The 24788-nt window shown below is 37.7% G+C and overlaps 1 protein-coding gene and 1 non-coding gene across 4 annotated transcripts in view; one reads left to right on the forward strand and one right to left on the reverse strand.

Annotated features, from left to right (window-relative positions):
* Positions 1-242: 242 nt before the first annotated feature.
* On the reverse strand, positions 243-349 carry LOC119541068. Its single transcript, XR_005218197.1, has one exon. It is a non-coding gene; the product is annotated as a U6 spliceosomal RNA (small nuclear RNA).
* A 16437-nt stretch (positions 350-16786) lies between these two features.
* HBS1L (HBS1 like translational GTPase) overlaps positions 16787-24788 on the forward strand; it is a 92390-nt gene continuing 84388 nt past the window's right edge. For 2 of the 3 annotated variants that reach the window (XM_037842133.1, XM_037842134.1), the window contains exons 1-2: positions 16788-16965; positions 20205-20270. In XM_037842133.1, the coding sequence (XP_037698061.1) occupies positions 16923-16965; positions 20205-20270 (109 nt within the window). In that variant the 5' untranslated portion in view covers positions 16788-16922. Of the gene's footprint in view, positions 16966-20204; positions 20271-24788 lie in introns of all 3 variants that reach the window. The other variant, XM_037842135.1, reaches the window with a different exon arrangement.

Here is a 24788-nt window from a genome sequence, read left to right on the forward strand (position 1 = left end):
ATCTTAAATCTATAGCAGTGTTATTTGATTTACTCCCAATTTAATTTCAATAGCATACACAAGCACTGTTCCAATACTCCTTGGTCACCCACCATTTTGTTGTTAATTATTATAAATTATATCTTTAAACATTTTATACATTGTATGTCCAGGCATAGATTTATCATTACCTTTACTGTACTTGCATTTTAGAACCTGTTAGAAATAAAAAGTAGAGTTATGTATCAAAAATACATTATAATGAAAAAAAGGAATGCTTCATGAATTTGCATATCATCCTTGCAAAGGGCTCATGCTAATCTTCTTTGTATCATTCCAGTTTTAATATATGTGCTGCTAAAGTGAGCACTGCATCATATTTTCTGGCTTAGCCATAGAAGGCACATAATGTCACTTACACTGAAGTCATAGGTTCATCTAGTTTTAAAGAAAAGAAATATAGACATGCATCTCTCCATGGAAGAGGTTAACGTCACATTGTGAGGAGAGCATGTTGGGTAAGATATACTATTGTGTCCACCTTAGGAAAATGTAATTTACCACAATGCTGATGGGAAATCATTAGGAATAAGTGTTGCTCAATTGTCTATCTGAAAAGAACTAATGCCTATTCCATTTATCTATTGCAAAGAAACCATAAACCTTCTAGTTACATTAATGCGATTATGTGTGTTTCAATCAGAGTCAAAAGAAATTACTGCTTAATTAAACCATATTATAGAATCATAAAGTAGGAAATAAGAAAATTAAGAAAAAAATGACTAATCCCACTGATCACTTTTCTAGGGAAACAGAAATTAGGAACCAAAAGTCTTCTAGATGACCTGTGGTCAAATTACACAAAAAGTAATCAGGCTAAAGTATCCTTTCTTCAGAGTGATTTTTGAGACCTGCTATTGGATTTACTGGGATAGTCTTCAAAATCTTATATATGGGCAACACTGTTTTGTGATCCCATATCACAGTTTTTGAAAATGTGCAACACTTCCACCCTTCCTCACATGTTGAGGTAAGAAGAAAAAATTCTTCATTTCTGCTTTTCCCATTTTCCCATTTGCCACCCTTAACAAAATCCAGGAAGTATTCCCACAAGTGGCTTAATGGTTTCAATTTAAATTAGTTTACTATTCTCTTTCCAGAATTTTCCCAGATTTAGTTTCCTAAATAACACATTGACACTGTGCCCCATCTGCTACCTTTTCAAAGAAAACAGAACATGACAGGACAGAGGAAGGGAAATTCCTCAAACAGTTCACTATTCTAAATGACTTCTGAGGACAGCCTATTTTACCTTTTCATACCCTAACTTTTATGTTTATTCTTTTTCCTCCTTTAAATTTGATTTGAAAATTTTCTTTGCCTTGAATTTTGCTGTGGGATTTTTAAATGCTTCATCCTTTGATTTGTCATTAATATTCTGTTGGTGCCTTGGAGCATTTTGTACTGTGGAGACACCTCTTTCTCACGGCTAAAGAGTCATATGTTTCTCTGGTTCGTGCAAGCACAGGGATACAGCAGCACTCAAAAGATACACACAGATGGGCAGTTTACAAATCTTAGAAGTTATGCATACACTAAAAACATATGTCCGGTAAGGAAATTCAGAGCAGGATAGACCCAGAAAATAAGTATTTCCTGTTCTCCCTGACGTCTTCCTGCCTTCCTTCCTTTCTTATCCCACTTCCTTCTACCCTCCATCACCTAATACATTTCCTTTTTTCATGATTTTCCCAATGACCCAGCAACCAAGCCACCCCACCTTGCTTCTCTTTATTTCCACATTCTTCCTTGTCTAAGAACTGTAGACTTTCAAACTATAACTGTTGGTGGATGCTTGAAGGAGAAGAATGAGGTGGAGGAAGCCAGCATGTCATTTTAGCCATTTGTCCACGACTTTTTTTGTCAGAGCAGATGCAGGTTTTGTGGGGTCAGTAGCTTATTCAATTTGGGGGACCCTCTTTAAGAAAATAAATATGAAATGATTAGAAAATTACCTCACAAAAAAAAAAAGAGTATGCATTTAGGTTGAAAAAAGGAATCTCAAAAAATTACAAATTTATTTCCAAAGCTGACAAATACCACAAACATTAGAAGTCCAGAAAAATAACAATATTTACATATATTAACTATCTGTCACACTTCTATCATACTTTCTCCTGTGTTTTTATTTACTTGCATATTCTTTGATCATGTGCACTTAAGACAATGATTTTTGTAATATTTTCTGAAGAGAGAATAGAAACATCAGTAATCTTTCTTCTAGCATAGTTGATTGAAATTTCTTTTTTAATTCTTTCATTGTTAATGGTTAAGAAATGTTTCTTTCAGCTCCACAACTCATTATTGGTAAGGTCACATAAAAGTTAAGATTGAGCAAAATTTGGCAAAATCTCTTAAGCTTCTTTCAAATATGGGCTGAAAGATTTCAGGGCTTTTTATGATTTCTTGTTCAGTGACTGATGTTAAATATCCTTTGAGCAGATGTCACAATTAACCAGTTTGTTATTGATGTCATCGTTGTTGAGTGGAGGTGAGTGTGAATAACATAAAAATATCCCACTAAATAAAATAAATAAAGCTATTCCCATCTCCAAATTCTCCTTAGCCAGCAACTAAAAATGCCTGTGGCCACTCCATCAGTACCTACATGAGAGAGTCAAGAGGGAAGGAAAGCTGAAGTGGAGAGACACAGTGGCCTTAAGCAGTTGTGAGAAAAACATCTTTTTTTTTTTTTGAAATTTTACAAAAACTTATGATCATGTGAACAAACTAACAGGGGCCCTCCCAGGTCCAAAAAGGGTCTTTTAGAAGTTAAGAGCCCTGAGCTTAACCTTATTAGTTTCATGGTAAATTTTCCTTTGCTTCTCTTCCTAATATTTACATATTTTTTTCAAAAAATATTTTAAGGGTCTTTTACAGGCATACCTCAGAGATATTGTGAGTTTACTTCCACACCATGGCAATAAAGTGAGTCACATGAATTTTTTGGTTTCCCAGTGGATAGAAAAATTACGTTCACACTATAGTTTAAGTGTGCAATAAAATTATGTTTTACAAAAGTGTACACACCTTAATTAAAAATAGTTTATTGCTAAAAAATGCTAGCTATCATCTGAGCCTTCAGTGACTCACATAATCTTTTTGCTGGTGGACAGTCTTGCCTCAGTGCTGGTGGTTGCTGAAAGTTGGGATGGCTGTGGCAATTTCTTAAAAGAAGACAACAGTGAAGTGTGCCTCTTGATTGACCATTCCTGTCATAAAAGATTTCCATGTGGCATGCAGCAATGTTTATTAGCATTTTACACACAGAACTTCTTTCAAAATTGGAGTCAGTCCTCTCAAACTCTGCCTTTGCTATATCAACTCAGTTTATGTAATATTCTAAATTTTGTTCCCATTTCAACAATGTACACAGCATCTTCACCAGGAGTAGTTTCCAGCTCAAGAAGCCACTTTCTTTGCTCGTCATTTGTTAAAAAGTTTATGAGATTGCAGCAATTCAGTCACATCTTCAGTCTCTACTTCTGATTCTAGTTCTTTTGCTATTTCCACCACATCTGCAGTTACTTTCTCCATCAAAGTCTTGGACCCCTCATAGTCATCCATGACTTTAATGTATCCTGTTAACGTTGCTATTTTGACCTCCTGCCATGAATCACGAATGTCCTTACTAGCAACTAGAATGGTGAATCCTTTCCAAACAGCTTTCAACTGATCTATAGCAACTATAGCCTTATGAAGCATATTTCTTAAATAATAAGACTTTGAAAGTCAAAATTACTCCTTGATCCATGGGCTGCAGAATGGCTGTTGTCCTAGCAGGCAAGAAAACAACACTAATCTTATCATACATCTCCATCAGAGCTTTCGGGTGACAAGGTGATTATCAATGAGCAGTAATATTTTGAAAAAGAATTTTTTCTTTTTTGAGCAGTAGGTCTCAACAGAGGGCTTAAAATATTCAGTAAACTATATTGTAAAAAGATGTGTTGTCATCAAACCTTTGTTGGCCCATTTATAGAGCACAGGCAGAGTAGATTTAGCATAATTCTTAAGGGCCCTAGGGTTTTCAGAATGGTAAATGAGCATCAGCTTCGACTTATAGTTGCCAGCTGTATTAGCCCTTAACAAGAGATCAGCCTGTCCTTTGGAGCTTTGAAGCCAGGCATTGACTTCTCTAGCTCTGAAAATCCTTGATGGCATCTTCTTCCAATAGAAGGTTGTTTCATCTACAAGGCAAATATGTTGTTTAGTGCATCCACCTTCATCAATCATCTTAGCTAGATCTTCTGGATAACTTGCTGCAGCTTCTACATCAGCACTTGCTGCTTCACCTTGCACTTTGTTGTTACGGAGACAGCTTTGCTTCTTTCCTTAAACCTCCTGAACCAACCTCTGTTAGCTTCAAACTTTTCTTCTGCAGTTTCCTCACCTCTCTCAGTCTTCATTAAATTGAAGAGAAATAGTGTCTTGCTCTGGATTGCCTTAAGGGAATGTTATGGCTGGTTTGATCTTTTATCTGGGCCACTAAAACTTTCTCCTGAGCAGTAAGGCTTGTTTTTATCATTTGGGTGTTCACTGTTACTTTCCTTCAAGAACTATTCCTTTGCATTCACAATTTGGCTAACTGGTGCAAGAGACCTAGCTTTCAGCCTATCTTGACTTTCAACATGGCTTCCTTACTAAACTTAATCATTTCTAGCTTTTGGTTTAAAATGAGAGATATGTGACTCTTCCTTTTACTTGAACACTTAGAGGCCATTGTGGGGTTATTAACTGGCCTAATTTCAGTATTGCATGTCTCAAGGAATAGGAAAGCCTGAGAAGAGGGTGAGAGATGGGGAAACAGCTAGTTGGTGGAACAGTCAGAATGTACAAAGCATTTATCAACTTAGTTTGACATCTTATAAGGGTGTGTTTCATGGTGTCCCAAAACAAGTATAATAGTAACATCACAGATCACAGATCATGGAATAGATAGAATAATGAAAAAAGTTTGAAATGTGGTGAGAATTACCAACATGTGACACAGAGACATCCAGTGAGCACATGCTATTGGAAAAACGGTGCTGATCGATTTGCTCAGTGCAGAGTTGCCACAAATTTTCAATTTGTAAAAAAATGCAGTATCTGCAAAGTGTGATAACATGAAGCAGAATAAAAGAAGGTATGCCTGAATATGCCTGGCATCATGGATACAAATATAAGGTTATAATTTTGGTGAGCTCAGACTTCTTGAAAACCTACCAATTTTTAAATTTCAATTTGTTGACATTTAAATCATTTTTTCAACATGCTTCTGTCAAATGCCTGCATTTGGTAAGGTGGTGAAATTCCTGTCTTAAGGCAATGAAATACATCTATTAACCAAAGAATGTAAGTACAAAATAATAATGTTTAAAGTACGTTTGAATATATTATTGTGTATTGTGCATTTGACAGGGTTATTGTGGAATGAAATTGCATAGGAAAGGAATCTTGGAGGAAGTCTTAAAGGAAGTGATGGCCATGGAATGTGGAAAGGATTGGGGTGATAGGCAATAAATAAATAAATAAGCGTGGATAATACTACAGAGAGAATCTGGTCGAACCTCCTCATTACATTTTTAAAGAAATGGAGGGCCTTGGAAATTAAGTAATTGCTGAAGAGTCCTGAACTACTGGAGCATGAACAATTTTCAGCTGCAGCTACAAGCAGTCATCCATTCACCATGCATTCACTGAAGGCCTGAAGTTTGGTTTGTTTAAACGGAATGGTGGCCTCGAATACCCACTATCCAATGGCATTGTGTAGCGTGGAGTGACAGCAGCTGCTGGAGCCAAGAGCTCTTAATCATGGCAGTGATACTATCACGCTTATCCTGTGATGAAGAATTTGGTAGTAACTACTATGAGCAAAACAGTATTTTTCACAAAAAAAATCTTTAAGATTAGTATATGGATCCTCCCAGATCCTTCATTTTGTGGAGGGACTTCTAATTTGGGATACAGTAGTGTTTATGATGTAATTAAGTGTGAGCCATTTGCCTACTATTAAAATTTTTAGCATCAAAGTGCTAAATATTTAACAATAGAAAGAAAGCAAAGAAAATAAAAGTCCAACAAAAAGACTTTGGCAATTAATGATTTTGATTAATTAGATTGCAGATTTATCAGTCATTTTGGGATAAACCATTTGACTTAGTAAGGTGTTGCAAGGGAAAAAAAATAAATAATGCCTTTAAAGCATGTTACAAGGCCTCAGATATAGCAAATGCTAAGTAAACATTAGCTATCTTTACTGATGATTATTACAATAATTTTATCACATAACAAAGACATATATAAATAGGAATATCCACTAGAATACCTTCTCCTCTCCTACTAACTTTATTTTTCCATGTATCCTTTCAAATCTGCCTTTATACATAAATAATCTGTATATTATTATAAAAATCACCACTAAAATGTTCATATGACAAGTTTGGAAGAACAAATAATAAAACAGAAGTTAGAATCTGAAATCTATGTTCAATAAGGTCTGTTCCCTTTAACCCGGGTATTAGTTGTTGTATTAAATACTCCCAAATTACAAAAATCCCAAGAATACTGGGAGCAGCATGCTGCTTCCCTGAGTATTGTCTGGGGAAGCTGAAAGTCCCTCAAGAAAACCCCACACTTGACCTGGTGCAGAATCCAATGCTCAAAGATGAGCTGTAGGGGAGCCCTCAATCTGGGGACTTGCCCTTATGAAGCTTGTTACTGCAAAGGAGAGTCTAAGCCCACTTATAATTGTGCCTGAGAGTCTCCCCCAGAGAACCTCTTTGTTGCTCAGATGTGGCCCTCTTTCTCTCTAGCTAAGCCAACTCAGCAGGTGAACTCGCTGCCCTTCCCCCTACGTGGGAAGTGACTCCCAGGGGTGTAAATCTCCCTGGCAACTCAGGAAATGACTCCTGAGGATGCACCTGGACCCAGCACTGTGGGATTGAGGAAATCTTATTGACCAAAAGAGGGAAGAGAGATGAAACAAAATAAGGTTGCAGTGGCTGAGAGATTTCAAATGGAGTTGAGAGGTCACTCTGGAGGGTTTTCTTATGTGCTACATAGATATCACTTTTCAGTTTTCAGTGTGTTGGAATGGCTAGAGGGAAATATCTGAAGCTGTCGAACTGCAACCCAGTGACCTTGATTCTTGAAACTATGTAGTTTGCAAAGTGTGACTGTGTGATTGTGAAAACCTTGTGGCTCGCACTGTCTTTATCCGGTATATGGACAGATAAATGGAAAAATGGGGACAAAAATTAGATGAAGAATAGGGTGGGATGGAGTAGATAGAAAGTTTTGGGTGTTCTTTTTGGCTTTTATTTTTATTTTGGAGTAAGAAAAATGTCCAAAAATTGATTCTGGTGATGAACACACAACTGTATGATGATGCTGTGAATAACTGATTGTACACTGTGGGTGACTGTAGCGTGTGTGAATATATGTCAATAAAACTGTATTTAAAAAAGTAAATGAACAATGGGGTGGGAGGGGAATGGGATGTCTTGGATGTTTTTTATTTTATTTTTTGGAGTAATGAAAAAAAAAAAGATGGGCTGTAGGGTGGTGAAGCTGTATCTTAACAGGGGCTAAAAGAGGTGACTAAAAGTAAGCTCATTGAATATTGCACAATGACGCACAGAGCTGAGAACACATTTGAGAAGCATCAGCTCTGCCAAAGGCCAAGGAAGTGTTCCCAGTTGTACCGGACCAAGAGGACTAATGTAAAGATGAAGAGACCCCCTGAGAGCTTTGCCACTGGAGGCAGTAGTAAAGTTCAGGGGCACCCGTGGTGCACATCAGCCCCAAGGCACCAAGGACCAGCCAGACCCACCTCACCTCAGCGATGCCAACATTCCGTTTGTCTTAGTTTGCTGAATGCTTTGACAAATACCCCAGTGGATTGGCTTAAGCAACAGGAATTTATTGGCTTGTGGTTTCAGAGGCTAGAAGTCCAAATTGAGGATGTTAGCAAGGTCATGCTTTCTATAAGGGTTGGTGGCCATCTGGGATGGCAGTCCCATAGCCACCTCTCACTCCCTATTTCTCTTTCTGCCTGGCTCTGTCTCTCTTCTTTCTGACTTCTGACTTCTGGCTTCTACTGGTTTCTGGCTTCTCTGTGTCTGATTTTTTTCTTTATCAGGCCTCCAGTCATGCAGATTAAGACCTACCCTGATTCAATCTGGCTGTACTTTAAGAATATCTCAAAAGGTCCTTTTTACAAGGTGGCTCCCCCCGCCGCCGACAGGAACACATATTAAGATTAAAAGCCTGTCCTTTGCGGGGTACATGATTCAATCCCCAACCTTATTCCCAGACCAGAGGGGACCTGTCAGGTCAGTGGAGCCAGAGGAGAGTCAAACCTTCATGTCAGGAGCTGTTCTAGGTGCTTTTCATCAGTTAAAACATTCAAATCCTCACCACAGCTGTTTGAGGCAGTTCTACTGTTCCCCACGCCCCCACTCTGCGATCTTACTGCAGTGGACTCCCACGCAGAGAGGGAAGGCATTGGCCCAAGTTGGCAGCTGGTAAATGGCAGAGCAGGAATTTTTGCCCAGGCAGCTGTAACCACGGCAGCAAGCTGCCCCCGAGCCACAGAAGATTTTCAGGAGGCAGAAACTCTGACCTTCAAATTGATTGAATGTTTACCTGAAAGACATTGAGTTTCCATGAAAGAGACTTTCTTTTATCACTAACAGCTTTATTGAGATGTAATTAACATACCCAACAACTAACCTATTTCAAGTGTACAATTCAGTGGTTTTTATTATTTAAAGATTTTTGCAACCACCACCACAGCCAATTCTGCAATGTTTTCATCACTTCTGAAGAGAAATCCCAAGCCCATTAGCAGTCACTCCCCAATTCCCCCAGCCCTAAGAGACCATTAGTCTACTTTTTCTCTATAGGTTTTCCTATGCTGGACATTTCATATAAGTGGAATCATACCATATGTGGTCTTTTGTGACTTGCTTCTTCAACTTCTTCATCTGTATTGTAGCATATTTCAGTACTTCATTCCTTTTTGTTACTTAATAATATTCCATTGAATGGATATGCCACATTTTGTTTATCCTTCCTTCTGTTGGGTTGTTTCCACTTTTTGGCAATTATGAATAATGTTGCTATGAACATTTGGGCACAATTTTGTGTGTAGACATATGCTTTCATATCCTTTGAGTATATATACAAGAGTCAGTTTTAATCTAGAAATTCCTGCTCTCAGCCTCTATCTTCATATTACCCATTTTCTCTCTCATTTCTTACAATTCCTTTCTCCAGAATCCTATTGAAATTGATGTTTCCAAAGTCATGAACTTCTTCTATCTTACAAACATGTTTAATTTGCACATTATAAATGCATTCAACAATCATGCAGCAGAATTTATATTCTCTCTCCCAATTTTATGCCAGCCACTGTACTAGGTGCTGGAAATACAAGATGAACAAATGATGTCCTTTCTTTAAGGAGCTTATATCTAGTTGAGGAGGTGGAGGGGGGAGATGCAAGCATAGACAATTAGAATATGATTAATATTCTGTAGCAGAGACAAGCAGAGGGTGCTGTGAGGGGACAGAGGACGGGCATCTAACTCTGCCAGAGGATCAAGGAAGGCAACACGGAGTGTGATGCTACGGGACTCTCCTCAGGAATGAAGGGGAGCACAGGGAGAGAAGGCTTTCCAGGCAGGGGGGAGAGCCAATGGCCTGTGGCTTGGAGCCACAAAAGCAGGGGCCGTGTGGCCTGGAGTGTCTCAGGGGGAGTAATGACAGGTTAGATGGGAAACCAGGATGCAGCAAAACCAGAAGGGAATTCCTATGTCTTCCTAAAGGTTTGGGTTTTGTTTTGTAAGTAATGTGGCCCCACTGAAAGATTTTAAACTGGAGGATTGCTGATTACTAGAACATTTAGACCAACATAAAGTTTTGAAAACGTGAGTCTTATAAAGAACTCCTGAGCAATCTTTAGTATGATCTTTCATGATAAAGTTGATTCACAGCCAGAGAGCCCAGGATTGGTGGCTGAAAGAAGCCACCTGTGGAGGGGGAAGGTCTTGCCCAGGTACTATTGTTTGGCTGGTATTCCCCATGGAGTAGTTCATGTCTAAATATAGATCTCTTTGACTTTAATTCTGTTCCTGCCATGGTTCGTTCCGCCTTATGAGGTTCATGACCCCACCACTGCCTTTCCAAGTTTTTGATATATTCCGCATCAAGCTCTATAACACCCATCACCCACTGCGTCTCCTTTGAAGACCAGTTTCAGCTTTCCTGAATACCTTGCTTGTTTAATCACGCTGTCAACACTTCTGTCAAACGTGGAATCCCTGGAAAGCCTCAAGCCTTTTGGGAGCCAAGCTTTGCCTTAATGAAGGACCTGTTCATGGGATCTTGCCAATTTTCACTCACCTAGATTTCTGCCTTAAAAGACAAAAAAAAAAAAAAAAAAAAAAAAAAAAAAAAAAAAAAAAGGAAAAGAAAAACTGACTAATATGTGAAGAGAGTTGAGGGAAATTCCAGAGAGAGGATAAGAATATCATTAGTTCAGATACAGGGTTATAGAACTAACTTGGAAGGTCAGCAGGAAAATAATCTATTTACAGATTTACAAATATTTGGTAATAATCAAGATGATTAGAATATAAGTTAAGTATTATCATAAGTCCTCAAATCAACCACAGATATGAAAAGAAACTTGAAAGGACCCGTCTATACACCTGTGTCATGCTATTTTCTGTAGTAATGGCCATACTTTCCTAGACATTTAATTGAAAACTCTAGAACTTCTCTTTCATGCTATATCTAATGTCATAATCACAATTAACCTTCCTCCATCCCTGTCTTCCTTCCTTAATGATCAATATCAATTCCTTCAATTCTTTATAAGAATTATGGAGAAGTCACTGCCAAGACCAATCTTGTTTCACAACAATAGGACATTTTAATTTAAGTCCAAAGTCCAAAAGGATCAGTAATTATTCAGGTTAGACTAGAAGATAGAAAACAGACGGCACTCCAGGAAATACTGATAAATCCCGTCCAGATATATCAAAGTTATTATTTTTAAATTTATACCTTTAAAACAGAAGACTATGAAAGCGTAAAAGAATAAAGAGAGTCACAAAAATTCTATTTAAGGATTTGTTTTTTTTTGCAATTTTCTTTTTCTCATTTAGGTTTTTATTTGGGTAAAACTTATGTGCATAACTTAAATGTACAGCATTTGATGCATTTTAAAATATGTATAAAACCTTATAATCATTACCCAGCTCAGATCAAGATATAGAATATTTGCAGCACCCCTGAAGGCTGCCTTCATTCCACCCCCCTCAACACCTACCTTAAAAGTGACCACTATTCTGACTTCTAACATCATAGATAAGTTTTGCCTATTCTACAATTTCACCTAAATGAAATCATATAGCATAAATTCTTTAAGTCTGGCTTCATTTGCTCATAATATGTCTGTAAGATTCATGCATGTTGCTGTATTGAGGAGTTTGTTATTTTTCAATACTTTGAAGTTTCTTATTGAATAAATATCCCATAATTTATTAATCCATTCAACCACTAACAAACATTTGGTTTGTTTACATTGCTTGGCTATTATGAATAAAATTGCTATGGACATTCTTCTGCCTGTTTTTTTTTTGCTGAACACAGCCTTGATTTTCATTGGGAATTACTTAGGAGTGGATTTTCTGGGTTAGAGTGTATATCTATGTTTAGCATTTGGAAATACTGCCAACAGTTTTCTAAAGTTGTACCAATTTATATTTGCACTAGCAATGCACAACACATTCAGTTGCTTCACATCGTCGCCAACTCCTAATATTGTCAGTCCTGTGAATTTTAGTCATTTTGGTAGGAATGTGGCCCATTATGATTGTATTTGCATTTTTCCTGAGGATTATGGTTTTGAGCACCTTTTCCAATGCTTGTTGACTATTTAGACATTCTTTTTTTATGAAGTGCCTGTTTGAGACCTTTGCCTGTTTTTGAATTGGGTTGGTTGCTTGCAATTATTGTGTGTGTGTGCGTGCGTGTGTGTGTGTGGCGGGGGGGGGGCAGTATAGTATTCTTTGCATGTTCTAGATACGAGTTCTTTGTCTCGTAAATATCTTCTCCTAGCCTGCAACTAGCCTTTTCACTTTCTTAATGTTGACTTTTGATTAACAGAAATTCTTAATTTTAATAAAGTCCAAATTATGAGTCTTTTCTTTATGGTTAGTGCTTTCTGTGCCCTGATTAAAAATCTTTGCCTGCCTCAGGGCCATGCAGATATTCTCCTATGTTTTTTTCTAGAATTGTGATCACTTTATCTTTCACATTTAGGTCTATGAACCATCTCAAATTAATTTTTTTTATGGCATGAGGCAGAATTTAATGTTCCTCTACCCCATAGGTGTCTAATTGACACAGCATCATTTACTGACAGGATTATTCTTTCATCTCCTGAACTGTTGTGGTGCCTTAGTTGTAAATTGGGTGATCACATATGGGTAGATATATTTTTGGATTCTCAATAGTATCTCCATGGCCTTATTTATCTATCTTTGTATCAATATCATACTGTCTTAATTACTATGGCATTAAAGTATGTCTCGGTCATAGCATACATCCTTTAGTTTGCTTCTTCTTTGAGATTATCTTCGCTATTCTAGGATCTTTTAATCTCCAGAATCTGCCAATTTCCACCAAAAAATTGAAAATGCTAGGTTTTGATTTGGATAGCACTGAGTATAGATTAATTTGGGGAGAAGGGGACATCTCTCCCAATTAACATAATAATATTGGCACTTCCAATCTGTGAAATATGGTATAGTTCTCTACTTAATTTGGTTTTCATTAGTTTCTCTTAGCAACGCTTTCTAGTTTCAGTGTAGTCCTAATACATATTTCCTTCCATTTATTCCTAGATACTTGATGATTTTCTGATGCTAATGTAACCAACTTATTTCAAATTTTATTTTCTAATTGCTTGTTCCTACTGTATACTAATAAAATTCTTGTATATTGATGATGCTAATTAACATAATTTTAATAGTCTATTTGCCTGCCCTTAGTTTAAAATTTTTTAAAATACCATTTATAATAGCCTCAAAAATATATGATATGCTCAATAGTAAATCTTCAAAAATTGTTCAGAACCAGGCACTAAAAACTGGTAATCATTGTTGAGAGAAATAAGGAAGACCTAAATAAATGAAGAAACATTCAGTGTTTGTATGGAAGACTCCATATTGTTAAAGTGTCAATTCTTCACAAATTGATCTATAGATTCAACAAAATGCCAGTCAAACTTCTGGTAGGATTTTTCATTGTAATCTATAACCTCACTTTAAAATTCATATGGACATGCTAATGACTTCAAATAGCCAAGACAACTCTGAAAAAGAACAAAGAAAACTAACACTACCTGATTTTAAGGCTTATTATGAAGCTACAGTAATTATGATAGCATGTTATTGGTGTTCAGCTAGATCAATAGATCAATAGATTCATGGAACAGAATAGAGTTCAGAAATAGACCCCACATGTATATGGACAATTGGTTTTTGATAAAATGCAAATGCAATTCCAAGGAGAAAGGAAAATCTTTTCAACAAATGGTATGGGAGCAATTGAATACCTATTTGCAAAAAATAAACTTCCTTCCTAATCTTGCTCCATATACAAAAATCAACTGATAATGGATCATAGACCTAAATTAAACCAACACTGTACAACTCAGAAGAAAACACCCTAGAAAATTTTTGTGACTTTGGGCTAGGCACAGATTTCTTAGATATGAAATCATAGCACAATCCTTTAAAGAAAAAGATTGAAAATTTGGATTTTGTCTTAGTTTGCCAATGCTGCCTTAACAAAGTACCATAAGCTGGGTGTTAATTGATTACCTCATGGTTCTGGAGGGGAGTCGTCTGGAATCAAGGCATGAGCAAGGTCACGCTTCCTCTGAAGTCTGTAGGCTCTGGGGGCAGCTGGCAATCCGGTATGTCCCTTGTGTGCTAGTTTGGATATATTATGTCCCACCAAAAGCCAGATTCTTTAAGGCAATCTTGTGGGGGTAGATGTATTAGTGTTGATTAGGTTGAAATCCTTTGACTGTTTCCATGGAGATGTGCCTTGATCAACTGTGAGTGAAATGTTTGATTGGATTATTTCCATGGAGATATGGAACCTGCCCATTCAGGGTGGGTCTTGATTTAATCACTGGAGTCCTATAAAAGAGCTCACAAACAGAAGGACCAGAGAGCAGCTGGGAGTGACATTTTGGAGAGCAGCTGAGGGACACATTTTGGAGATGGCTGCTGAAAGCAGACTTTTGCTGACACTTTGGAGATGCTAGCCCAGTGTTTGCTCCAGAGAAACTAAGAGAGGGCAAAACACCCCAAGAGCAATATTTTGAAGAACACACAGGAGCTGAGAGAGGAGCTGGAGCACAAATGGGATCAGCAGATGCCAGCCACATGCCTTCCCAGCTAACAGAGGTTTTCTGGATGCCACTGGCCTTCCTTCGGTGAAGGTATACTCATGTTGATACCTTAATTTGGACATTTCCATGGCCTTCAGACTGCAAATTTGTAACCAAATAAACCCCCTTTATAAAAGCCAATCCATTTCTGGTATTTTGCATTATGGCAGCGTTAGCAAACCAAAACACTTGGTTTGTGGCAAAGCTCAGTCTCTGCCTCTGTCACAGGATCACCAGTCATATTCTCTCTCTCTCTCTTTTTGTGTCCAAATTTCTTCTCCTTCTAAAGACACCAGTCATCTTAACTCAATAATATCTTCAAGGATTATATTAAAAATAAATTCACATTCATAGGACTGGGAGTTAGGCCTTGAACATGTCTTTTTTGGGGACACAATTCAATTCATAACAGACTTTATATATCTGCCAATTATATATCTGATAGACGAATTGTATCCAGAATATTAAAAGTACTCTCCAAACCCAGTATTTAGGAAAAATATCTGCTCCTAAAAAAATGGAAAAAAGATTTAAGCAGACACTTCACCAAAGAGTGCACATATGTCAAATTTGACAAATTGTATACTTTAAAATATGTGTAGTTTATTGTTTGCCCATTATACCTTAATAAAACTCTGAAACATTTTTCAGTAATCTAGTTATGCTACTCCATTTATAATATTTTTTACAAATATAAAAATGAATTTTTTAGTTGTTCATGACATTTGTTAAATTTATCTCATGGCAAGAGATATCACTATGTTTCTTTTCTTTTATTTCACTAATTCATTCAACAAACATTCAAAGAGCCAGACCTTAGGGTGCTGGAGCGACAAACACAAATCTTTCCAATTAGTGGGTATGTAACTAGCTTTTATTAAGTACCTATTATGTGTTACTGATGACCCAAGAGGCGAATTACATAGCTACCCCACAGGCAGAAGTAATGTTTCTTTCCTCAATGCTTCCCTAGTACTTTGTTCTTGTCATCTATTCATAACTCATCTATTACATACTGCAGTAAGTTGTATTTGAGTCTGAAATTGACAGTTACAGAGGGTGAAGTGGGGAGGCCTAGAAGCTGCTATTTTTATTTTAATAATAACATAATTCTTAAAACACTACTATGATCTGTGCTAAATCCTCTTACATGGATAAATTAATTTATTACTCATAATTCTATTAGTCAGATACTACTACTATCTCCAGTTTACAAAGAAAGAGGCTGCACTCTAGAAATGGTCTAAAATGCAAAATAAAAGAAAAACACTTAAGCCATATAAAATTAGCAACTACCTCCATTTTTGTGTAAAATTTTGTCTTGGAGATACATTAAACAGCAATAGTTAAGAAACATTTGGTGGTCAGACATTCAAATGCATGTACAAATTACATTCCAAGCTACTTATGAATATGAATTAAATTTATATTATTCTTATTACTTCTTTCTGTTGTGGACAGTAAAAAATAGAGTAAGCTTTTAATTCATTTTCAGACTTCAGCATTTGCCTTTGATGTAAGGTTACCACCATTTCAAAACACAAGCTGAAATTTAAGTTTAGTTTGCTCAGTGTGATAATGAGGTTGGTATTACGTATAGGGATAGCATCATTCATTTTACCTTCGAAGAAAGGAGGACATTGAACAGGTTATGGTTACATAATTACGCATCAACAACATTCATTGTTACTATTTAGGGCTAGTGCTATTTCTGAAATACTATATTTAGTACTCTTAGCTGCTACAGGAGTTTACGTGTTCGATGAAAGCTCCCCGAATGTTCCTTTTGGATGCTGATAAAAATCGTTGACACGACTAAGGGCAGAGTTGTTTCTTCGAGGTTTTAATGGAGTCTCCCGTATACGGGAAGCTGAGGATTACACAGAAAAGTGGTGACCTTGAGCAGCCAGGTTCTCAATTTAACCAAATAGACTCATATAAAAACAGTCGTTTTTTCCCCACTAAGGCGTGGATTAATTCTTAATTTCCACGAGTTTGTTGACTGCCTATTCAACCTCAAAGATGAAAATTGTATAAGACAAACAATCTGGAATGCAGGTGCAGTTCAAAGACCCCGCCAAAAGACTATGGTCCAACTTAAGAAATTGTGGTGGGTGGGATTTGGCCCCTCGGTAACCTCCATCACCCTGTTTGTGGGCGGGGCCCCGCCAAATGCTCGCTGTCAATCTCCTGGAAGGAGGGGCCTGACTGCAGCCGTGAGTACGCATGCGTACGTGGAAGGCGGGCGGGACCCTGAGCGGCTGCCGTCAGCTCAGATGTTGCGCATGCGCAGGCGCTCCGCGTAGAGGCCTGCCGGAAGCAAAGATGGCGCATAGGTTCGTTGTGGGCCGCAGTTGGCGCCTTTTCAGGGTCTGAGTTGGTGTTTCTTAAGGGGCTGTGGCCATACGCCCCCTCCGCCGCCATGGCCCGGCATCGAAATGTCCGAGGCTATAACTACGATGAAGGTAGGTGGCAGGGCCGTTCCGGGACGTCATTTTCGCTGTTCCAGCCGGGATCACAGCCCGTTGGCATCTCCTTCGACCTGTGAGCCCTCGTCAGTGGTGGCAGTCTAGAATTCAGGGAAGGCCGAGCAGGGTACATGGCGTCTGAGTATCAGCGATAGGCATTTGTTTTAAGTCGTGATCTCTGCCTTCTGAAATTGATTTTATTTAGGCTAGGAGGTGCTGCACGGCGACATATGGGAGGGACGTTTGGTGAGGTTGGGATCCCGTGATATTTATGCACGTAAGCATTATCACACCTCCCTTCCTGCCACCCTACCTTCCCTCACTGGTCGGGCACACACGTGTTTCTCCTCTTTCTCCGACTTCCTTACCCATCACCCTCTCCCCTTTTTAAAAAATGTCCGTAAAACGTTGCTAGTTCGTAAAATACAGATTGACTTAATGCTTACATTCAACTGTACTTAATAGGTTTATATGGTAAAAGTTTTGTGAATGTTCGTACATATTAGTGCAGAACCTGACTTGAGTTGATTTTTTATTTTTTAAATGAGCTTCAAGTTAAATTAGAAACTTAGGAGACAGTAAAAAAGATAAGTATTAAAAGGGTGGGAACAATAAATTATCAGATGATCTTGAGGTGCATACTCAGGTCTTGGCTGGTTATGCTCAATATATGTGTGGCTTTCAAATGAAAAAAAAGTACTAGAAGAAAGGGAGTATAGAAATGGACATACTGATTTTTAAAAAAAAAGTGGAGTAAAGAAAAGAATACAAAAATAATATGTATGTGAATGATCTCTAGGAATTTAAAGGAAGTTGGGATTAGTTTTAGGACAAACACAACATCTCACCTTACACTGAATAATTATAGGAATTACCCAGCATCAAGCTAAAAATGTAAACAAACATGACCTAAGGCAGAAGAGGAACAAATTATGGTTAGAGACCTATTTCTTTTTAAAAGTCTAGAGCATTCAGTGCTTAATATGTTGGTGGTGGTTATTGGCACCCCCAGTAGATTATTCTAGGAACATCAGGATCCTCTAACCATGCTGGAGGACAGCTCACACACACTATGCCAGATTTGGAGACTGTGACCCCGTCAACCTGGCATATGTAGGGTTCCTGGTGTTTGGTTCAGCATGGAGACACTTTTAAGTTGTCTAGATATTTCTGTGGGCCAGTGTCAACTGAGAAATAACCTTAGATTGGGAGATATTTTTGCAAACATGATATAAAGGACGTGAATAAGTATAACTACAACCATTCATTTCCTTAATAAACATTTATCATTTCTTCAACCAACATTAATTGAGTGCTTATTCTGCCCAGGCACTGTTCAGAGTTTTGGGGACTGACAGTAAAGAGGGGCATTTACAAGTAACAGGTGATTACAGGATGAAAGATGATACAAAAAAGTCAAAGTGTTTTGGGAGTTATATAAATGAGGACACCTAATTCAGACTGGATTGGGGCAGGGATGGGAGGGTGAATGAAGCCTTCCTGGAGGAGGTGGTGCTTGGCCTAAGGGAGTGAGTGCTAAATACCTTCTCACCTGGCCACGTGAGGTCAGGTTGTCATGTTATCTTTGGAACAATTGATGACATCATAACCAAAGCTGTTCCTATAGCATAGGAGGTTCATCCCCTTTTCTTGCTTATAATTCTACTCATCTTGGGATTCAGTTCATTTCTCTTCATCCCAGTTAAGCTTTTCCTTGGAATCTCAGAATAATAATTGAAAATTTATCAAATGCAACATAATATCATTAGAGAATGTTTAAGGAAATAAAAATAAAATTACCCATTTAAGCTACCCTAACATAACCTCCACACAATCCTTTGGACTCCAAAACCTTTTGATTCCTCTATTTAACTCACTTTGTTCTTCTCTGTAATTTGGGCAGTATGTGGCTGCCTCAGCTACTAATTTTAAAGCATCTGGAAGGCAAAGTCCATACTTTGTTTTTATATTTATTCCAGTAGCTGACAGATACTTTACATTGCAGTAAATACTCAAAATTTTTTTGAAAAAGTGAACCACTTTACAAAGATTCCAGGAAAGAATTCACTTCATCTTTTTATGTTGTGGTACTTTTTCTGCATTGACAAACTGACCTAGTTAAATATTGTTGTCTTTAATACCTAAAAATGTTTTTGGTGAATGGCCCATCTGTTACTTGCTAATAAATTGTTATTTGTTAACTTGGGATTATGATCTAATAATTTATCAAATGTTACACATTTTTATTCAATTGCAGCATTCATCAAATTTTTCTTCGCTATAAGCATTTGGTCTCAGCTTTTGAGACCAAAGGCTATTCCTGGTGCAAATGAATAAATGTACTAATTTATTTAAATATATTTATGTTCTTTGTGGGTTTTTAGTTTTAAATAGTTTGATTCATTAATTTATAATAAAACAAAAATTAATTTCATGCCAAGCATGTGCTACATAGTTGGTTAGACGAAATCTTGGCCTGAAGAAGTTTATGGTGTGATGGAGCAAAACAGGTCTAGTACTTTGAAGACAATAAAATGGAGGAGTGCGCTAGAGAGTAAAGGTGGTGGTCGGACTTGCTACTTTACCCAGAGTGGTTGAGGAGGATTTCTGCAAAGAGGTGACATTTGAGCTGGAGCCATCAGTAGGAGAAGGAACTACCTCAGGAAGATCTGAGCATAGAGTCTATTCTAGTCAACAGGAAAAAAGGCCAATTGGCCTGGAGCAGAGCGAGCACTAGGGAGTTTGGGATGAGCTGGTTCATACGGTAGTTCTCTAGCTCCACATGAAGAACAACTGTCTTCGTGTCTGATTGTATATTCATCACTACTAAGCTGTATGAAAAGTGTTTTGGGTTAGAGAGGGCACATGGTGGGAAAAAAATGATGGAAGTCTTGTTTCAGATTTTGGTCTACACTAGAAAGACAATTCAAATACTTGTGCTGTGGGATTATTATTGTTTGTTGATCACCTGAAGTGAAAACTTAGAAAAACTTAATGCAACCAAATTAGCTTTAAAACTGAAGAATCATATATGTCTTTGTAAATACAGAATATCAGTAAATAGCAACTTTGTGGGAAAGATTCTTAGAATTTTTGGAAACAGTAGACATTGCAGATTCTTTGATTTTGATGAAAATTTAATTTTAGTTTGGAGAGAATTCTGATCCTTCCTCATTAATAAGTAAAAATATATAAAGAACTTGTGAATGAATTTATCTCTTGTGTTTTTATTTTAGATTTTGAAGATGATGATCTTTATGGCCAGTCTGTAGAGGATGATTATTGTATTTCACCATCTACAGGTGAATTTTTTAATAAATTGATTTCTATGATTTGCCTAACTAAAAATGTCAAGTAAATATTGTCATTCTAGGACTAGTGTGTTCTATAAGACTGTAGTATTATATAACATGAAAAATCTAATTATATGTTAGTTTTTAAAGGTGTATAAAATAATTTTTTTTAGCTGTGAATAGAATTTAAAGTTTTGATCTCATCATTTAGCTTTAACTTGAAGGAAACACTGAAGCCTATGGTTTCTCCAATATTCATTGCATTTTGGTTTTAAATATCCAGTTAATTTAAATTATACTAAAATAGTAATTTAGTCATTAATGAGATTCTAAAAGTTTTGGGGTTAGACAGCAGTTAATTGCGTATCCCAGCATAGACTGCAGGGTCTGACGCATAAGAGGTACTTAGATTTTGTGGGATTGAATTTATATTCTTTATTCTCTTAAATGATTGCAGAATTATTTACGTAACATCTGGAGTGCTGAGTTTCCTTTTGAAACTAGCCTGCACTGCTTGGATTCTTCCTTAGAACTAAGGCAGAACTCTTTTGCACATTGCTTCTATTGCAGCTTCTTAATTTTCCTTTCTTACTGAAAAATTTTGGATAGCATCTGAATTAGAGGTCTTTGTTCAGGAGAAGCTTGAAGTGTATGTGCAGGCTTCCCTTCTTGCAGTGCTTTCGTTTACCTACTCAGACTTCTCATAGAGCCAGACAATGTTGCAGAGTGCAATTGCTGTTTGATTCCACTTAAGAGCTGCATCTGCTGTTACATCTGCTGTAAAATTGCTTCTCTGCCACTGCATAAGGAAAACATTCAGATGTTTTTCCCACCAAAGACTGGGTCTTTGATCTGGACCGTTCTCTCACACTCTAATTCTCCTAGCAATACATTTCTCTTCAAATTTCAGCCTATTATATACAATTGGTTAAAATCCTGTCATATTTTACTGTACCATAAAGGGGGGTATAAATTGCCTAAACATAATTCATAAAACTCATTTTCTACAAGTTTAAAAGTTTAATATAATTAACATTCCCTTAGGAGTCCTGTCTGCTGAGCAGTCTGCTAAACTGTCCCTGATACACTGTATCTGCTGTAGTCCCATTTTTAGTCTCCGAAGAGCAAATGTATCCCTTCTGACTTCTGCCTGGCATTCTTTCTTTGTCCAGGCCTTGGTGCTCTAGCAGTTGTCCTCAGCATCTCTGTTCTTCCTGCCCTCTGTTCTGTCTCTTGCCATTCTGAAGGGCATCCTGCTCTGCCAGGTCCAGAACTGTCCTGATTTAGGCTCACTAGTCATGGTCCTTCCTCTTTTTCTTTAATGTTTCAGTTATCAGTCAGGATCTTGTCAGGAAATAGAAACTGCAGCACGTATTTTACCAGAAAGAATTGAATATAAAGTTATTAACTAGGTATTAGAAACAAACAAACAAAAAATTTAAAAAGGGCAAAGTAATGTCTGGAATCATCTACCATCGCTGGAGCTAGGGGATCAAGCGGCAGAGGTTGAAATAAGCCCTTCAGAAGTTGGTGGAGGGGCTCCTTGGAGTGGGACTCAGATTTCTGGGGAGGGGTCACTGCATGGCTGGAACTGGTGCCTCTGGAGGGACTAGGGGAACTGGGATTCAGCCTTTTGAAGAAAGGGTTCCAGCTGGCTGGTGGTGGGCCTGCTGAGACTGGTTCTGGGAGTTTGGGAAAAACTGCAAACTAGTCTTATTTGATCAAACTGCTTCTGCAAGGTGAAGAAGTGTGGTGGGATGCACTGACAGAAACAGGAAGCAAAAAGGAAGGAGCATGTCTGTCCGTTCCTCTGCTAGCTCCCCAGGGTCCTTTTACCATCCCCCTATAATCTGATCCTAAAAGGGAGCCAGCTGTCAAAGAAAAAATGTGCTTTGCAGAGACTTCTACCCCTGCATCACAAGGGAGAGGAAAGAGGGTGGGTTAGAAGCTTAATAACGAGCATTCCTTTAAAGCTCCTTGTTTACGAATTCAAAAGACAAATTTTGTAGTGGTCAGGGATAAAAGAAGTTTCAGTTTTTCCAAGGAACCCCGAGGCACTTGCCATTTGCAAAAAAGCTTTATGGGTTCAACCCTCCCTTTTGGGCTCCCACAATTTATCATCACAGCTGACTAGGTGACTTAGATTTTACAGGTAGCATAGTGATAGCTGTTAATCCTACCCTCATCAGTCATGTTCGAAGCATGGTAGAGAGCAGGGCATGTTCGTGGAACTGACAGGATGATGTGAGATTTGAGTTTTTAAAAAATCTCTGTGGATTGGAGACAGTACCTGGGTGATGTGGATAGACTAGTTAGGAGGCATTGACTCTAATCTAGAAGTCAGAAGGCTATCTTAGGACAATGATTCTCGAAGTGTGGTCCCTGTACTACCAGCAGCCCCTGAGAATCTGTTAGAAATGAAATTCTTGGCATCCTCACCCCCATCCCAGAGTCAGAAACTGAGAGTGGGGGTGGTGGTTGTCTTTCGGACCATAGCCTGGGTTTTAACAAACTCTCTGGGTATGCTGACGCATCCTAGTTTGAGAACCACTGTTTTAGGACAACGGTGGTAGTGAATTTGGAGATAAACCAGTTTAAGAGATAATTTTTGGAAGTGAAGGTCTACCGGGCTTGGAAGTTGGTTGAGCTTGGTTTATATAAAGGTGAGTGCCTTTGAAGAGGGACTACTTGAAGGCATCCTATTATTGTAGGTTAACTCATTCGTTTATCTAGACTTAACCTGATTTAATAATACTTAACTGTGAGTAATGGGTTAACTCAAGGTAAAATATTCTGAGGGTGTTTTCTTGAGATCTGTGCTCCAGCTTAGCTCTCTTGAGGTCAGGGTCATAGTTTATCCCTCTGTCTCTCACAGCTCTTGATACTTGTCCTGTGTAGCTCTTGACATGTGTTTTGTATATAGTTCACACCGAGGGAAATCTGAATCTTTGAGAGATGTTTTTGTTGTACACACCAAGAAGTCAACCAGCATTTTCCAAGCAGGAGATAGTTGAAATGGTTTTATATGTTTCTTCTGTAATAAATTGGTGTTATCACAAAAGCTTGTGGTTTGGGATTTTTTGTTTTTCAAAATGTTTATAAAATAGCAGTAATGTCAGATGAGAAACTTACTTTCCTCTTCACTGGTATGTTTTCCAGGTTATTTTCAATTAAAAAATGAATAGCTTTAGAAGAATGCTCTCTGTTCTTAAGGAAACAGCTAATATCATTGAATACGTGATCATACTCATGGTCTAAAGAATTCTGAGTTTGAGTGACTTCACTAACTGATAGGAATTTGTAAAATTCACCAGTGCGTGCATGTTTTTTGGAACTCAACTAGCACTGTTTTGATGGAAAGGTGATTTCTGAATGTTATAGCTCTTTTTTCTCCATTAGAAAGATTGACTTTGATACTGAATATTAAATATATGTCAAGGAGCTGGGGGATAGCAAAAGAATCTATGTATAAATCTTTATTTGAAGGGTAATTATGTGTTTTGTTTCAGCTAATATGATTAGAAGTTGTAAATCTTATTCAATCCATTCCAATTCAAAACCTTTATTGAGCATCAGAAACCCTAATAAAAATAGTAATCATCTTAATAAAAAGCTTTCATATTTGAGAAGCTACATTACTCCAGTAAATCTAGGTCTTTGCCATTAAGAAAAGATGAAATGAGATGTAAGAAAAGGTTTGGGCTAATGAGTAAGACTGCAGAGGTAAAACACTCACAGATCTTGGAGCACCAGGCAATGTGTATTTCCAAAACAGGCACTTGGCCACATTGAGCCAAGAGGAAGTATGAGGGGCAGTGTGGCTCCAGGTACAGGACAGTATTACTCTAGAGTTGGTGTCATTGGAGTTTGCATGTGCTGCTGCTGCTTGGTGATACAAAACATTGAAGTGTTGGGAAAGTCTCATAAACCAAAGCAACTTCCATGTTACACACTCTTCTCTCCCCTGCTTACCAACTGGTATAAGCTGATTCATGTTAAGAAACATGCTGATAATGCCTTTTGGTAATGAGTGAAGACACTGCCAGTGCTTTAGGGTAGCACAGACGGATGTCCGGAAGTCAGTTAGGTAAAGGACGCCGGAATGACTGGTTCAGAAGTTAAGGCCTGTCATGTTCTTGGTGAACTCTTGAATTCCAGCAAAATGAAGAGTTTTTGGAAAGCGACAGTTAGCCCAGTCTATTTTTAGTGTTTTCTTAATTATAAATAAGTAATAAACAAGTTTGATATGTGGTTTGAAATATTTGTACCAAAGAAGAGAAAATTTCAGCACAGATAGAGTAGTAGGCAAGGATGAGATATTAGGAAAAATATTGTTATTAGATACTGGAAACTGAAGGAAGGACCCTCAGGTCATTGGTCTTAGAGATTAGAGAAAAGAAGGAAGAAGTTTATAAGAGGTTAGTGAGTATCTAATGAGGACATTTGAGCTGCATTTTGGATATGATCTGTTTTGTCTTAACTTTTTTTGTTTTTCATCCATAAGTATAGAATGTGTGTAAATGGCTT

The sequence above is a fragment of the Choloepus didactylus genome, chromosome 7, assembly GCF_015220235.1.
Source record: "Choloepus didactylus isolate mChoDid1 chromosome 7, mChoDid1.pri, whole genome shotgun sequence".
NCBI classification, from domain to species: domain Eukaryota; kingdom Metazoa; phylum Chordata; class Mammalia; order Pilosa; family Megalonychidae; genus Choloepus; species Choloepus didactylus.